Source organism: Python bivittatus, unplaced genomic scaffold, assembly GCF_059951505.1.
Source record: "Python bivittatus isolate LINGU-HERP-01145 unplaced genomic scaffold, Pbiv_v1 ctg000020_np1212, whole genome shotgun sequence".
Classification (NCBI taxonomy): Eukaryota; Metazoa; Chordata; class Lepidosauria; order Squamata; family Pythonidae; genus Python; species Python bivittatus.
This window is the reverse complement of record NW_028277030.1, coordinates 104,142,122-104,160,082: the sequence shown is the minus strand read 5'-3', so window position 1 is coordinate 104,160,082 and position 17,961 is coordinate 104,142,122. Positions and strand designations below refer to the sequence as shown.

Here is a 17,961-nt window from a genome sequence, read left to right as displayed (position 1 = left end):
CTACTGCCCACATACCAAAAATCTATACACTCCATGAAATACCTGATAAGCCTCTCTTTTCAGACATCCCACTGAGGGCATGAAAACAGGGACAAGAAGTGCAATATGGAAGGTAGGGACAATAGCCACATAGAGACTAAGTATCTAAAGGAAACTTCTGATTGTTCTCCTGCTAAGTCTGATTTAAAAATGTGCAATTCTTTTCTATTCCCCAAGCATTCAATTTTAATTGAAGAGAAGATTCAACTGAAAGATGTTCAACTAAAAACAAAGAACCAGAAAGTAACAGTGTACACTATCATATTTTCTGATTGCTCCAAAGTAATTTCTACCAAAATTTGTTTTGCTTACCTTCCTCATATACTAGTTTTGCAGTCTGATCAATGTCAGGCACATCCTGAGCCTGTTCCAATGCAGCCACCTAAAAGAGAGTATTTGGCATCAACAGGGACTGTGGCAGTAACATCTAACTAGACCTTTCAGCTTGTGTAGAATTCAAATTATATTATACCAAGTAGGTATGATTAACTATGTATGATTTTTAAAAAGCACTACTCCATACCCTACTGCTAATTTGTCAGATAATGAAAAGTTTTAATTCAAGTAAGACATACTTTTTTAAAAATTACATTTTTACAAGTTTAGTAATACCTGCTTCTCCCCTTTTTAAATTGTAACTTATCTTTCCAAAAAATTCAGAATACCCTTGTTAGTCTGTAGCAAGTAATGAAGGCATATTGCAAACTAATGATGTCGCTCGATATAAACTTTTTGATGCCTATGACTAGAACCCACGTTATCTTCTATACAAAATGGAACCAAAATGGGCTCTAACTAATTAAAGCTTTTATCTAGATAAAACGATTAACCTGCAACTAAAAGTGATGGCACAACCAGACTGTTCAGTGCCGTTATATACTCAGGATGGTAACTAAGTACACATGTCTCAGGGGAAAAAAATCTGGAGAGAAAATGATAACTGAAGCTCCAACCCAAATACTAAAAATGACTGTGCTGAAAATCCAGAGCTGCTTTGTTGGCATTAACAGATGGTTTCTCTTCTCAAAAAATCAAATTGTTTGTTTCTGCATTAACAGAACTCTGCAGCATCTGCAACAAACTACAAGTTCTATATTTCACTACAAGAGCTGAACTGAATCGATTCTGGCATCAACAAGAGAAACAGCAGCTGCTACTAAATTACATGGAACAATGATCATTGAAGATAAAAATGTTTTAATCTATGTATTTTCCGAGTAAATGTCATTACAAACTTTACTAAGGTTGTTCTATTTAATTTATTGGATTTATGTCCTGCCTTTCTATCAATAAATATATAATTAGGCAGCATTATGAGAACATGAATACGTAATATTCTCATGCTTTAGCATTTACCTGAAAAGAAAATGACTCTAAATTTATTATAACCCCTTCCCTGAAGATTAGGACAAATAAACTTTGTGTGCCTTCATCGTTGTATTCTCAGTAAATCTGTAACACGTCTATACTGAAACTAAACTATATAGGCCTCTAGTGGGGAAAAAAAGGCTTTTTGATGCAATGCCCCCAATTAAAGGATGGAAGTTCCCTGGGTGTCTTAACAAAAATCTTTACTTTTTCCTAAGCGGGTTTATATTTTATGAGGATTGTTAAATCATCAAAATGACAGAAAATGTTCTGCAGCCTGAAATTCTGCCAATGGGAAGCTACCCTTAATGTTGGGAATCTTTTATATTTGAAAGTTATGCATAACTTGTACTGTTCTGCAGAAAATTCTTATACTTGAAAAGCTTTTTGAGTAAGAATGCTACAGTACAGATCACCTGTAGTTTCATTCTCCCCAAAAACGCTCTGAGAGGGGTCATCAGAGTTCCTTCGTACTACTGTCATATTTTCTGGTACACCTGCAAACCTTCCCACATTTGACAGCAGACCACATCGTTATCAGTAACAATACCTCCATTCTGTGTTTGCAACAATAATCTTTCTGTGGAGCAACATTGTCAACTTTAACTTACTTGGGTGATAATAAGATATAGTTTCCCATGTAAGCGAGAAAGCTTCTGCAAAGTTTTTACTCTGCTTTCCATTAACTCATATAATGTTCCAAGCTGGGAGGCTAGATCTGGCAACTGTGAAGGGGATAAAGAGAAAAGAGAATAGTCAACAGAGAACTATGAACACATATGTAATTGTAGTCCTAGGCCATTTCTATATTAAATAAACAGATGCAGATTTATTTATTTAAATGTACAGGTAGTCCTCACTTAATAACTGCCCTGCTTAGCAACCATTCAAAGTTACTACAGTGCTCAAAAACTAACTTTACAACTAGACCCCACATGACCGTCATAGCGTCCTCACGGTCAAGTCATTAAGATTTGGGCACTTTGCAACCGGTGGGCATTTATGATCGTCCCAGCATCCCGCAGTCATGTGATCACCATTTGTTCACTTTGCAGTTGGCTCCCAACAAGCACAATAAATGGAGAAGCTGGCAGCAAAATCACAAGTCACTTAATGTCTGCATTGCTTAGTGACAGAATTGCTGGTCCCAACTGTGAACATTAAGTGAAGACTACAGGTCCTCCAGAGGTTGGGGACTGCAACAGAGAAGGCATGCTTCCTAGGTTGGCAACGTTTAATGGAGAGGACCTGGAGTGCACCCATTGTGCTGGAATGTACTGGATGGGCAGAAATGATTGGAGACAAGCAATCTCCCAGGCCCTATGCCATCAAGGTTTTACAGGTAATAACCAGCACCTTGAATGGCACCCAGAAGCTGACTGGCAGCCAATGTAGCTCATGTAGCAGTGATGACACATGGGAATACCAAAAAGTGCCTGTTACTGCTCGCACCACTGCATTTTGAACCACTGTAGCTTCTGGGTGGTCTTCAAGGGTAGCCCCTTGTAGAGTGCATTGCAATAATCCAATCATGAGGTGACCAGGGCATGATTAACTATCTCAAGGACCTTCGGACTGAAGAAAGGATGCAACTGGCACACAAGATGAACCTGTGCAAAGGCCCTCCTGACCACAGCAGCCACCGACTCATCAAGCAGTAGCTGCAAGTCCAGAAGGACCCCCAAGTTGCGCACCAGTCTTCAGTGGGGAAGTGCAGCCCCATCCAAGACCAGCGATGGTAGCATTCATCACCTAGGGTCCAAACAGCCACAGCCACAATCACTCAGTCTTGTTAGGACTGAGCCAAAGTCTGTTCTGCCCCATACAGACCCAAACAGCCTCCAGACACTGGGTCAATACATCAATAGTTTCACTTGTGCCCCTCAGGGTTGAGACGCAGAGCTGATACCCAGCATACTGATGATACCGTACCCTGAACCAGCAGATGACCTTGCCCAGTGGTTTCATGTACATGAACAGGAGAGGGGAGAGTGTCAAGCCCTGAAGCACCCCACGAGGGGCCATGGACACAATCTCTCCCCCCACCAACACTGACTGGAACCGACCACTGAGGAAGGAGCTGAACCACTGGAGTACAGTGCCTCCCACTCTTAACCCACGCAGCCAATCCAGGATACTGTGGTTGACAGTACTGAAAGCGGCTGAGAGATCAAGGAGTACTAGGATGGATGCACGACCCCCATCCTGGCTCCACCAAAGGTCATCAACAAGTGTAACCAGCTGTGTCTCTGTACTGTATCCTGGCCTGAAGCCAGACTGAAATGGGTCCAGATAATCTGTTTCTTCCAAGATCCTCTGTAGCTATCATCCAACCACCTTTTCCACAACCTTCCCCTGGCCGATAATTATCCAAAAGGGAAGAGTCCAGCAATGACCTTCAAGGCTGGTGGGACCACACCCTCTCTTAAAGAGGCTGAAACCACCACAAATAGTATTGAAACCTCTCATTTTGAAGGAATTTTCTTTGCTTCATCTTTTGTGGACATATACCATGAAAACTGCCTGCTTAAGCTTTATTGTTAATGTATAATATTAGTAAAATTAATATCCCCTGCTGTACAGAAAGCCTTGCTTCCCTTATCACAGCAAGCTGAATGGAATTCTTAAAATGTATGAACAGTTTTACATCATTTAAGTTCTAAGCTACTGAGCAGAAATGTGCTATGCTTCAGATCTGAAGTAAAAAAGGCACATGTTATACCTGTCATCTTTTCCAGGCTCTGTACAAAAGCAATGCAATCCTAGGAAATGACACCTTTGAGTTGAGGAGGTACCAACAGGATGCAACAGGCAGGGCCATTTGTCAACAACTCCTTAATTCAAATGTGCAGTTTTCTGGGATCAAGCAGCTCCTTGCAAGCCCAGAAGGAGACAGGAGGCACTGACAGGTACATTTTGCTTGCCCATGCCCATGCTAAAGTAGCTTTCAACTTGAGATCTAAAATGTATTATATCCCTATAACAGAGATAATTTTGATGACCCAAATATTAATTAGGTAATGAATTTAGTTCTGTGTTTTGCAAACAGAGATTCTACTTCCTGTTGTCTCTTGCCTATCTTATAGCACAATTTTTAAATGTGTCCACTGAGCCACTAACTCAAGCTAGGATATAGTGCATTAAAACTTATCTCTGCATCCTACCACAGATTTGTCAACTTTTTCATCTTAAAGGCAAAAAGTGTCATATTATGCACTTAATATCAAGTTCACTTAGTATCAGTGAACTTTGGAATAGGAGTGAAATATGTTATGCAATGCCCATTGTGCAGGGAATTCACTTTAAACAAAAGGATTCAGGAAGCACAATTTCAACATGGGGGGAGAGAAAACTGTATACAATGACTGCAGAAGCAAAACGCAATTCATGAAATCTATTTCCTCTCCTCTCTGTTTTAGGTCCTTCTAGCAGATCTGAGTCAATTCTCCTTTTCTTTAGCAATCCTATGCAGTACAGCCCACATTAATCACCAGCTGGGAAGCAGAAGTGGATGAGTCTGGAAATGCCTTTCTTTCATGCATCCACTAGATCAGTGTTGTCCAAACATGGTCACTTTAAGATGAGTGGACTTCAACTCCCAGAATTCCCCAGCCAGCATGGGAGTTGAAGTCCACTCATCTTAAAGTGGCCAAGTTTGGACAACACTGCACTAGATGAAACCAAAATGGGAAAAAAGCCCTGGGTATCACAGCACTTACTGTTGAAAGGTAGGATGCATGCAGAGTCAAAACAGGCTTTAACCATCGAACCATTTGTGAAGCACTAGAAAATAACAGCAAAGACCTTCAGTTATTGACAAGGGACAGAAAAAAGTATAAAAAATACTTCATATGTCAAGATGATAAATTTAAGCAGCATATACAAGGATACACGGATGAATAAACTGTCATGCATCAGTGATAAATAGTATTATAGATAAAAGAACCTGTGGCATAACCTTTATCAGCTATACAGTTCACAGGCATCAACAAAAAGAGCTTTAGGGTCACCTTTATTTTTCCAGAACAGATGAGTATACAACATAGGACTGTATGAATTCAGTATATCTTTTTTGATCTTTTAGAATCTCAGGTACAAAGCAAGTGTTACAGCGCTAATCTGTAGTTATATAACCCAATGCAGCTTTACAGCTTAAGAAATCCGCTTATTAAAGTAAATGTGACAGTGGCATGTTTTTTTTCAGGCTCCTGTAGAAGTCTATAAAGTTGAGCTGGTTTAATGAACAGCAAAGAAGTGCTGTGCTTCCACAAATTCTAAAGGATTTTTTCCAAGTCATCTTTGAACCATGTACTAGTTGTATAATTTTAAATTAAACAAACAAATCAGATACACAAACAGCACCCTATTCCACATAGCTTTCAAATGAACAATCCAGCTCAATATTTTAAACAGTACCCGCTATAACCGGAAAAGGCCACTGTATATTATCAGATAGAGTTTTAGGTAACCTATGCTTACCTGTATGGATGACCTTGCAGCCTTTTTGTGAGCTAAAACAGAAGTAGAGAAAGTAAGGACTGTGGGTGCACTGAGATTTTGATGTAAACTATGTTCTTCAACAAACTGCACATATATGAATTCTCAAATAGTTTAAACTATTTCAAAATATTTGTAGTGACTAAACTTTTCATTGTGAATGTTGTTACTTTATGCAGTATTAGAACAAACAGTTGGCAATACATGCTATTATTGTTGTTATTATTTCTAGAAAAGTATAATTACTAGACCACATAACGCAAATCAGATCCTATTTCTCTGACTGACATCACTGAATAAAGATTCAAACCAAGTTCTTTTACATTTCACAAAATAAGACCTTTGGTTTAACAATAGGCTTATTCAACATGGTTGCTTGCAATGTAGTATATTTACTGAAGTAGTGGAATGATATTTGATACCCATTCAAGTTGAAATACCAGATTGAATCCTGTGTTTATTTTCATGAAGGAGAGTAGGTGTATGTGAAATTGATCTGAACTGATACAAATTAACAAAAGCATTCTGACATACAGTCCTGTTTTCAGTATAACCTCTTGTTTGACTCCTGCACCCATATCTGACCACCAGGAAGAGCGAGACTAGGTGTTCTTCATTGATCTGAGTAATATACATAAATTCAGTTTTAATTAACTTCCTGAGTATCAAAGGGCAATCTCATCTATATGTGTAGGGACAACCACTCAAAAACAGAACAACAACCTGCATTCACATGGGAGAATGTATTGTATGCATAGATACTAGACATCTGGGCTGGACAGTGTCACATGGAGGGTCATAAAGAGATTCTCTGTAATACCTCCAGTGCTACTTGTAGCTCTTATTTATCCAGAAACTCAAGATACTTAGAAATAAATGCAGCATTACAACTTCTACTATTCACTTCCAAAACTAAAACCTTTAAATCCTTATACATCCGTATATATCCCAACTGAAAGAATATTTGGCCAGCTCGAGTCTGAATTCCAGAAGAAGCGAGATGGAAACACACCATGCCTAGTAGCTCTTTCTGTATGATGGCTCTAAGTAGTACAGTTCCCAGTCACTTTCATAACTTCCACAGGTCTTGGCCTGACTCAGTTAAGCACTTTTCTCACATCTCTTGGTGCTTTTCTGTTTGAGTGCCATTGCCTTATCCAGTTCATGTGGGAAACATTTTTTGTTGAGTCCTCACAGAGGTCTTCATTCTGGTATTTTTCCATATGCAACATAAGCTGAAATCTATCAGAACAAACCCCTCTGCCTCTATGGCCTGCTTGGAGGGTTTCTGTTGTACTCCTTCCTTCATATATGCCCATGCAGATCTTCACACAAATACATGGTCAAAGGTACACAATATATACAGGAACCAAATGGCTACAAATCAATATATATAGTAACTACATAATAGTGTTGATAACAATTTAGCGAACAATAATCATTCTAACCTAAGTAAAAATAAAACAAGTATATAAGCTGAATAAACTCTATACAGTAAGGTTCTCCCCCCCATGACCATTAATTCACTTAAGTACTGCATCAGACTGAAGAAATGTTTACCTTGTGATACATAAACAAATCAATACATTTCCATTAAAAGTTCATTTTCAAGGCTGACTTTGACAAGCCAAGGCAAGCCACAAATTTGGAGAATCAAAGATTACCTTTTTTTACATGCACTGGATCACAAATACACCAGTTCTGTTTATTATGTAATTAGCATAATAAGCTAAAATTTACTAAAAGTCCACTGAAAAGCTGAAATTACAGTAGTTAATATGAACTTTTTTACCTCACGCAGTAGGGGAATAACAGCATACACAGGCATTCTGGCTACTGTTTTCTTTATTACTGCTTCTTTCTTGGTTTGAAGTACTTTCTGTTAAAAAAAAAGAGGGGGGTCAATGAACGAACCCTGTTATCAGTTTAAGACTGACATCCAAACTATCAGGTGCTGATAAAGCCGAGGCCTTATGGATCTCAAAGGGGACATTATTCCATGGGGCATGCATGGCTACTGAGAAGGGGCATCTATTAAATCCCACAAGATGACAAAGGGACCTGAAGTATAGCAACTTTTCCAAATCTTACCAGGTGGTCCTGTAGATAACAAGGACCTATAATGGGGTTTATAGGTGCCAACTATCTCCTTGAATTACACCTGGAAGCCAACTGTAGCCAGTGCAATCTGCAGAGAAGCAGTGTTACTTGGGCAAAGAGAAATGTGCCCACACCTACTTGGGTGGCTACATTTTGAACCAGTTGTAGCTTCTGAATGTCTTCAAGAATAGTCCCATGTACACTGCATTACAATAGTCCAAACAGAAGGTGACTAGGGCATGAATGACTACGAAAAGGGCCTCCTGATCCAGGAAAGAACTTAACTGGCATGCAAGATGGATCTGTGCAAAAGTGTTCCTGGCCATGACTACCACTTCTTCATTCAGAAGGAGCCAAGAGTCCAAAACAACCCTCAAATTATGTACCAGCACCTAGGGCAGTGCCACTCTGTTGAGAACTGAAGATGGTAAATCACTGTGACTGGCAGCTCCTGAAACCAAAACTATCAGGCTTGCCAGGGTTGAACCTACACTGGTTCCTCCCCTGCCAGATCCTTATAGCCTTTATGCACTGAGACAGGAACTTCACAGCATCACTTTTTCGGCCAGGGATTGGGATGTAATGCTGGCTATTATTTGTGTACTGATGATATCAGAACCAAAGTCAGTGGATAACCTTACACAGAGGCTTCACGTAGATACTGATTAAAAGTGGGGAGACCATTAACCTTTGTAAAAACCTGCAAACCATGGGTCTTGGCTGGTCTCTTTCCACCTACCAATAGTGACTAGAACCAGCTGCGAAAGAAGGAAGAATCACTGCCAAACAGTACTAAGCCTTGGATGGCCACAAGGATGCAACAGCAATACAATGCAGCCCTAGAGAATCATAACAACTCAAGACAAAAGAACAAAGGAATGTCTCAGATCACCGGAAGAAAAAGGCAATTCCACATGCATGGTATGAGCAATTTCAAGCTGTTCCTGCAGTCAGCAAAGAGTCAAGAGAGACAGTGATATTCAGTGCCCATTCATGAGTTGACAAAGCAAAGCAGTTGTGCATATTCTCTGTGGCACTACCCTGTTCAGTTAGATATACTGCCACTAAAGTAATGCTCTCAAATTTTAATAATAAGCCAAAGAAGAGGAACAGTTTGAGTTCTGCTTGTTGGGGTACCAGACTACCACTGAATTGCCCATAGTCAGAGATACCACCTTCTAAGCCAGCATGGACTTGCCAGTACAGAAGCATCAATAATAACAACTACTGAAAAGCAACTAAAGGAAGTAGAAAATTCAGCATCCACCACCACTGCAATGAATTCATTATGTAAAGTATAAGATGGCTACAGGAGCTATGATCACAAGCTGGATAAAAGGCAAAGTCTAGGAGGAATGTCTATAACATTGTCATCTAGAGGCAAGCAAACTGATTCTGGCCTAGAACCAAGGAGATAGCACCAGCAAAACTAACAAATCAAGGCACTCTCTCCCACAACCCTTTTTTGTGTCCTGGCCCCTTTAAACATTCATGCTTCTTTGAATCTGCCACAGCCTCCAAAGCAACAGTTAACTTGAGTCCTTGATTAATCAATCTTCTAGGTGCAAGTTGCCTTTAGGACTGAACCAATGATGAGTAGACAACTTTCCATGAACACAGATGCAGATGATGACTATGATGGTTCCATGGACAGAAGCTGACTATTGTAGGACAGATGTACAAGCTTATCACAGCTAATTTAGTACCTAAAGGTGCAGTGCTCAACAACTGCTCCAAAAGGGATGCTCTAAGGTACAGCGATATATTTTCTCAAGCCTGCTTAATCAAGGCCTCTCACCAAAACAAATCAGGTATAAGTGCCTGTCAGATGGCACAGGTTTTGCACCATAGTTTGTCATTTTCTGAAGGGAACTTACAAGATGATATACACCCAAACATGAAACAAAGTTAGAGAATAAGGTAATATATATACACAGTGTTATCACTGCAGCATTCAAAAAACAATGGAGGGGAACGGGAGGATTCCCATTCTATATAGCAGCCACCATATGCATGCATCTTAGAGACCATAATGAAGAGTTATACATAGTTTCATGACTAAATAAATCCTGCATTCCAATTAAAAGTTATGCTGAATTAGAACGTAGAAATTGAATGAATAAATAATGTAAACAATTTCATACTACAAAGTGTTATTTCCTCATGGTATCAAGCAAGAAATTTGAAACTGATGGATTTCTGCACAGCTCTGTTTTCACATGGAAGGGCACTTACTGTAAATGAGGGCTGTAACTCAATACACTGCTAAGTCCTGCACCCCAAACTTTCCAGAGGTAAAGGTTGCACTTCAGGGTGAAACAGTTTTCACAAAGAAATGCAAAACAATGCCCATTCTGTCTGATGAATAATCACAAATATTCAATATTTACCAGAACATATTTCTTATTTTTTCATTTCATGTTTGTCACAGCAGTATTCCCCCATCACCTTAAATAGTAAGTTTTTAATCCTAAAGTAGATATAAAATTTAGTTTCAATATTTTCCTTCAAAAAAGTGGCAATATAGATAATTTTGAAAAATTAAGTCTAATTTGGGCCATTCAGACAAGTAAGAAGTAAAATCATCCTTTAAAATACTTTTACTAAAAGATTTCTATGTCACCATTCCATAACTCACTGTGTTGCCATAAAGAAACAAAATACTGTAACACTCTAAATGTAATGAAGTTTTGAGTTATGATAATTTTGTGATGTTATAGAGATCCTCCCTAATCATCACAATACTTTTAATACTTACATTTAAAATTACAGGATCACTGCTTTCCAAACCCTGAACTAAAAGCACTGCAAAATTATCAGTCTGTGGAAGGCTTCCAGATGGCTGTTTTACTTTCATCACATCAATATCCATAGCACTAAGGCGGTCTTCAATACTCTCCTAGACATTAAAAAAAATTACACAGCAGGAAAATTGTTAGCTTTTTTGTGTGTTTGTCACCTACTGAGGTGCAAATCTCTCCTTTATAACACTATAATTGCATGTAACAAACAAATCACTCATGGTTCATGGTTTAAGGGCATGGTAACATTCAGAGTCAGAGATAATTGAGGTTAAACATGATTCTATCTGAATTTAGCAACCCAATCCTCAAAACCAAGAGCAACAGTAAATGTACAACAATTTTATCCAATGTTCACTCTAGCTACAAGTAATGGGACTTGTAATCCAATAATACAAACAAAAGAGGTTTGGGTCAAGGCTCGCTGCCACAGAGTACATTTCCAGCATTAACAGAAAAATCAGTTTTGACTCCTCAGTTATTAATCTACATAGCACCTTTCTTATGTATGTTGCATTCTTTATTTCCTATTCTAGACAATGACTGGATCTAGAGCCAGACTGACTCTAATGTTCTCCTACTCACAGAAGAGATAGAAATGAGCAATGCCTTTCTTCCCACCGGAGAAAGGGATGGCACTAACTTAACCGCCACAGAAGTTTCTCAAACTATTTTGGGGCACATATTTTGTTCATGTGAAATTATACCCTTGAACTTTGCTACTGCCTATATGAAAAACGATGATGCTTAGAATACAACTAATATTCTCCAGTGATGGGGATACTGTCTTTCAGGAAAATCTATATATTATTTTTCCTCTCTGAGGAAACGAAAGATTCTCAGAACACAGTCTGAAAATTAATTATGTTAAAAAAAAAAAAGTATGTGTTAACTCACAACAGCATAACAAAGCAGATGACTGACTATCCAACAATTGACTAAATGTACAATACTGAATAGAGACCAATCTACCTCTTTGCCATCTGTCTTCCTTTTATTTTTATCTCTGCATACTGAAGATTTCACAGCTGCACTATGACCAGGAATCCCAGGCACTAACGTTTTGACCTCTGAGTTGATTACAGGAGTTTTCACCTAATTTTAAAAGGAAGAAAGATATTTGTATGCATCCAAGTACAACTGTCTTCTATATTTCCTAATATTTTAATCTAACTCAACATCTGCATAAGTAATTCACCTGAAACTTAAAACTTTTCTTTTGTAAAAATTGCACTGAACTAGTTCATATACATGACACTTTAACAATCCTAGAGAAATTCACAAAAAAATCCCCTTAGTAGGTTGCATGTTTATTCATAATTATCGTAAATTCATAAATTTAAGAGAAGCCGAATTAAGGCATCCATAAATACAAACCTGCTATTAATTCTTCATCAACTGACACACACACACACACTTGTTCAAAAACGTGCTGTGGTAATTATTGAGAATGCAATTGTATACTTCATCTTCTAAAACATACAATCAATGTTCTATAGTCCAAATAAGGGTTTTGTTCCAATTATAGGAGATAAAAGCTAGATAAGCTCTGCTGAATTCTTTAGATGTATATTGATTAAAAGAGTGAAAATACGATGAAAATGTGCCTTGTCTTCCCAAATATTTTTATGCTCTTTCTAGCAAAATTCATAGGGCCTTCCATTATTTTCTTGTATTTAACCTGCACTGAAACTTTATGAAAGAATAAACTTCCTGGAATTTATACATCTTTTGTTTCTTTTATTCTCAAAGAAGCATAACACATTCCTATTTTCAGTTTTGGAACACTACCAGGAGCCCCACAGTAGCTATTTTACAACTGTGAACTCATACAGCAGCTATACATAGAACTGTTGAGTTCTACTGCTGGACATAATTTACATATTATATATATTACAGAAAATATTTTCAAAATATAACCTATGATTCTAAATCAGCTTAGTTTTCATAAGAAATAAATGTTCCTAAAAAATTCCAGCTTTGCTATCTAGTTGTTGAGGACTTGCATCCTATTTTCTTTAGAAATACCCAATTCTATGTATATTATTACAGATACTACAGGCTATTTGCAGAATAAATGAGTACATTAAAATCATGATTTTATGGATCACATTTAAGAGGCTTCATATAGAACCAGCAAAAGCTGGCATTGGGCTTCACCCTTAAATAACAGAAAAGTCAGTTGTTTGACAAATCAGTCCAGACAGTGAATGTACACTATGAATATAAGAGATACTCCTGCAAAATGATCCGTTGAGATTCCACTATACAGTGCAGAAAGTTACAGAAAAAGGGAATGATGTTCTATAACAACAAACCAAAGTGCACGAGATAGCAATTCCTTCTACCCATTATTCTACCCATTTGATGTGCTCAGCCAGCCAAGAGAAGGTGTCATCAGAGAAATTCAGTGATAAAGTGAAACCAATAAGGAGGTCATCACAGCACATCCAAAGATCCATAAGCATTCTCTGTCCCATGGATTAGCATATCACAAGCCATGTAGCTAACTTACAGCACCGGTTTATTCATCCACATAAGCATGCAGGTAAACAAAATATGAGTAAAGTAAGCATGAAACCATCTTGTATGCATTCTTAATACAATACAAGATGTTTAACTCAATCACCAAACACTGAATATGCTGAATATCATTGAAATAAAGCAATCAAAGTAGTTTATGTTTACTCATTTACAAAACATCTGTGCTTAAAAAAACATATGGGATACTGTTATATTTTTATCCCTTTAAACTCCATCTCATTTCATAATAACTGATATATCTAGTTAGGGAACAAATATGGATTTCAAATCTCACCTTTGTTACAGCCATTTCTCTTTTCAGGGTCAAGGTCTTCTGAATGTCCCTTATTAAGCAGATATGTGTTTCTGTAGTATTCAAAGACTATTAAAGGAGGGTGAGAAAAAACAATTTTAATGCCTTTATGCATCTTTCTTTTTCCGCAGGGCACATTTAAGTGGTTTAAACAATTAGTTATACCTTAATAGTCCTAGCAAAGTATCATCACTAAATAGCAAGTAACCTGTGCATATATCAAGTATGCAAGTTGAAGAATATGTTTTTTTTTCACTCCGAAACCAATAATATTTCTTGAAGAGAACCCGTAAAATAAGAAATTTTATTTAGAATGCAAGTTATTTAGAGAAAATGGATTTTATTTAGAACTTCAAACTAAAAATTCTCCATTATTAAAATACCTGCTTGGAATTCAAGAAAGCCGTACATACCACTTTCTCAATAACAGGCTGTAAGGAATTCCCATACACAAGTAGCAATGATTCTTTATCTGAACAAAATGCAGCTGCTAGGATAGGGACTGGCTTTGGTGTAGAATCACTTTCTTCTCCAGGTGTTGCTATCTGGATTGTACATTTGGATGTCAAGGGCTTTTTGCAATAGCTACAAAAAAGCAATTTGTTGAACAGATAAACAATGCAACATTTATACTGTATATTTATCAGACATTTGAGTTATTACTAACAATGATTTCGCTTACTATGAAATAATTGAGTATCATTACATATTTAGTAACCATGGTATGACTAAGCTTGATACAAGCCTATGTAAATTCAGTTAAGAGGGTACAATCTAATATTGTATGATGCAATAAGTCATATAAGGCATTTGTATGGGCAGTTGGTTAAATACACACACACACACGTGTTGCTGAAAATTAGGCAAACATCACATCATAACTAAGAAAATTCTTCAGACTGCACACCACTAACACCCTCAGAATCATAACTAGAGCTAGAAATCAACGTGGATTTTAAAATCCTAACTTACCCATTCAAGACTTGCTCAAATAAATGCAACTGTCCATCTCTGCATACCACTGCTATCTTCACTGGCTGAAAAGAATAATTTCACCATCAATTCAAAATATGGCCATAATCTAGTATATCCAACTTCTAGTAACCATTTATCTTAAACAGAATGAGTAGATTTAAAATAAAGTCAGCTTAAATATATTAAATGCCCTCAAAAGAGACTGATTTAAATCAAAATTTCCCATTTTAAAATTCATATTCATGGAAATATTTATCAGTTCTTGAAACAGCTGAACATTTTCATTTTCAGCTCAGTAAAATCTTCACGCAATCTAAGAGCATAAACTAAGGCTAGACTCTTCAGTGCAATACTTGTAGCCATCAATACATCTAGACACCTCTCTTGGGTCCATCAGACTCTCCGTCTCACAACATTAAACAGATAACTTTTCATACTGCAAAACAGAGCACCCAACCTTCAGCATCATCTATTTCTAAGAATGCCACTGGCATACACCCTCTCTGGCATTTTTCAAAATCTCTGACTAGAGCTCTGTTTGGAAGTAAGCTCACTTTACTTAGGAAAAAAAGAAAAAAGCTGGGCTGTAACATCTTTGGGGATGAGGAGAATGCCTTCCAGTTAATGGTATTATAGAAGTGCCCCCCCACTGGAATGTTTAAGCCAAACACTTTAAACGAGCTGACTTCTAACAGCTGTTTTAAATATTTTGAATCTTGAATCTGACTAATCTGCAATATACACCTGGTAACATATGCGATTAAAACATGCACTGATTAAATAGTACAATGCTCTAGCAGCCTCCAAGGAACCTGCAATTTTAGCTTCCTTTAGAGATGCAGTGCTTGAACAGAAACAAATGATTTTATGAAGTATTAAAAAGTGAAAAGAGAGTCAATATTATATATATATCAATTGTAGAATGAAAAATGTGAATATCCAATTTTGGAGAATCAGTGGGTCCAGGTCATATTTAAAAAAATGTGAAATATACTTACAATTTAAAAATGAACATCATCAATCAAGGTTTTTCATGTTTATTGGACCTCACAAAGAATGTTTAAAAAAGAATGGATATCAGATTTTTTAATGCTAGCAATATAAGAAATTTGAAGGTTCCTTAACTCATATTATTTGGACTTGTTCTATAATAGTCTTGCACTGGTTTCCCATCTCTATAAATATAATTTTGGGAAAAATATTATAATTAAGGATATCAATGTGATGTGATATTCCTAAAATATGGAGTTTGCTATGCAGTCTAGATTTAATTATAAGCCTAGCAACTGAATTAATCTTTGTCATATTTAGTTTATAATAAATATACAATATATATTTTACAAATATAAAAACTATAATAAATTTAAGCTTTTTTCTTCATACTATAATCACTATTTTTAATTTGTTTGTCCTGGTGACTTTTTGTCCCATTGAAAAAAAGAAATTTGGTGTAAAATGCATTTTAGTTTTTATCCAATAAGCATTATCCATGAGACCATGCGTGTCTGTACGTGATGGATCCTAAACCCTAGTCCAAAAACTTGTACAGCAAGCCCAATAGTTAACAAACAACACAATGTATCAAAATAAGATGAAAAGTAAATGCTTATGATACCTCATTTTAAGAAGAGATGTGCAAGACATTTCTATCTCAAAATGTTCCAAACTTACAACAGCCATTTTGAGCATTCTAAGCAAGAAACAAAACACACTTCAAGACTTTTGTTCTCAGCAAATGGAACAAAACACATGTTCATTGAAAGCTTTGTTGTGACCATGAAAAAAACATACTTTTTTTCTGAGCATGAAACAAAACACATTTTTTTTTATTTCATGCACATCCATAATGGTTAAGTTCAAGTACTTTTCTTCATGATTCATTTCAACAGAAGTACCAGTTTAGATGGATATATGTAAAGCCCAATAAAGAATTGTTCTAGTTATGGCTTGTCTGGGCAACTCTTGGTTAACTTCCTCTTCATTCTTTCTGACAGATTTTGACAATGTAGATAAAAAAACAGAAATAAACCCTAATTCCCTTTTCAGACATAAAAAGCCAGAATTTATAAACCAACTATAACTATGATTGTGAGTCATTTATTAAAAAAAGGACTATGGATTCTTTTCTGGGATAATTTATTTATCACACCAAGCCAAAAACTCACAAACCACACTGACATGACATTATGTGTGATCCAAATCACTATGTTTGAGAGAGATAATAATTCAATTCTTTTCATTTCCACCATTTTTAAAATTTTATTTAAAATGATATAAATGAAAATGGTTTAAGTAAAAAATATAGAAAAACATAGAAAACAAAAGATAAGGTATAGTTATACTTATTTAAATTGAACGTATTGGTTAACATAGTAGAAATCACTAACAGAACTATAAACAGTAAACAATACATTAAATCAATACCAAGAATTATGGATCAAATAGAAATATGGTTCTATGAAAAAGAAAACCCAAATTTAGAGGTGGCACAAAACTGAGGTAATTTATTTTAATTAGCCTTTAAACCAGATTTTAGAAAAGCACAGCTTTTAATTGACCTTGATACTTACCTAAAGTGGTTTCCATTAAATTTCATTAGAATATCAGTATTGAAAAAATAAGCTACATTTCTTACCTGTTCTTTGCTTTCTGATATCGTCAAGTCAATATGGATTGGTTCATCTGTTACTGTGAAACTCATCACAGCATTCTTTTCTTTCCTGTCTGATCTCACCTGCCTTGAGATAAGCAGGACATTTTTTTAAAAATTGAAAAGGCATATGAACAAAAATGATTTTGAAGAACATAAGAACGTAAGCAGTGCCCTGCTGGATTGGACCTCTGGCCAATCTAGTCCAGCAGTCTGTTCGCACAGCGGCCAACCAATTATACAAAAAGCGCACTGGTCTCCAAGCAGATGGCCTTCAGAGGCAGTCATACTGCCATCAAGGCAAACAGCTATGGATCCCCATGTCATCCATGAACTGGTCCAACCCTTTTTCAAAGCCAGCCAAGCTGGTAATCAGCACCACATTTTGTGGCAGTGAATTCCATGAGCAAATCATAAACCATGCAAAGAATTATTTTCTTTTGTCTGTCCTAACTCTTCCAAGATTGAATTTCATTGGGTGACCTCTGGTTCTAGTATTTTGGGAAGGGGAAAATAGCTTCTCCTTGTCCACTTTATCCACACCATGCATAGAGTTCAACTTCTCAACGAAGCTATTCATGCTTGCTATGAATAAAACAATCACAAAGCAATATTTAGAATATTCACAGAGTACCCCACAAATTCTTTTCTACAGTGATCTGCAAAGGTCTGTAAGTTAATTTTACATTATACTT

At 36.7% G+C, this 17,961-nt stretch overlaps 1 protein-coding gene and 1 non-coding gene across 2 annotated transcripts in view; both read right to left on the bottom strand.

Annotated features, from left to right (window-relative positions):
- Positions 1–17,961, bottom strand: part of WDR43 (WD repeat domain 43) — a 34,582-nt gene that overhangs the window by 3,175 nt on the left and 13,446 nt on the right. The window contains exons 6-16 of the mRNA XM_007431858.4: positions 17,252–17,354; positions 14,614–14,678; positions 14,055–14,226; positions 13,624–13,710; positions 11,778–11,900; positions 10,763–10,903; positions 7,697–7,783; positions 5,887–5,918; positions 5,127–5,190; positions 2,019–2,132; positions 352–421 (exon numbers count right to left, since the gene is read on the bottom strand). Coding sequence (XP_007431920.2) covers positions 352–421; positions 2,019–2,132; positions 5,127–5,190; positions 5,887–5,918; positions 7,697–7,783; positions 10,763–10,903; positions 11,778–11,900; positions 13,624–13,710; positions 14,055–14,226; positions 14,614–14,678; positions 17,252–17,354 — 1,058 coding nt within the window. The remainder of the gene's footprint in view (positions 1–351; positions 422–2,018; positions 2,133–5,126; positions 5,191–5,886; positions 5,919–7,696; positions 7,784–10,762; positions 10,904–11,777; positions 11,901–13,623; positions 13,711–14,054; positions 14,227–14,613; positions 14,679–17,251; positions 17,355–17,961) is intronic.
- Positions 13,175–13,253, bottom strand: LOC112541074 (small nucleolar RNA SNORD53/SNORD92). The gene has a single exon (XR_003085111.1). It is a non-coding gene; the product is annotated as a small nucleolar RNA SNORD53/SNORD92 (small nucleolar RNA).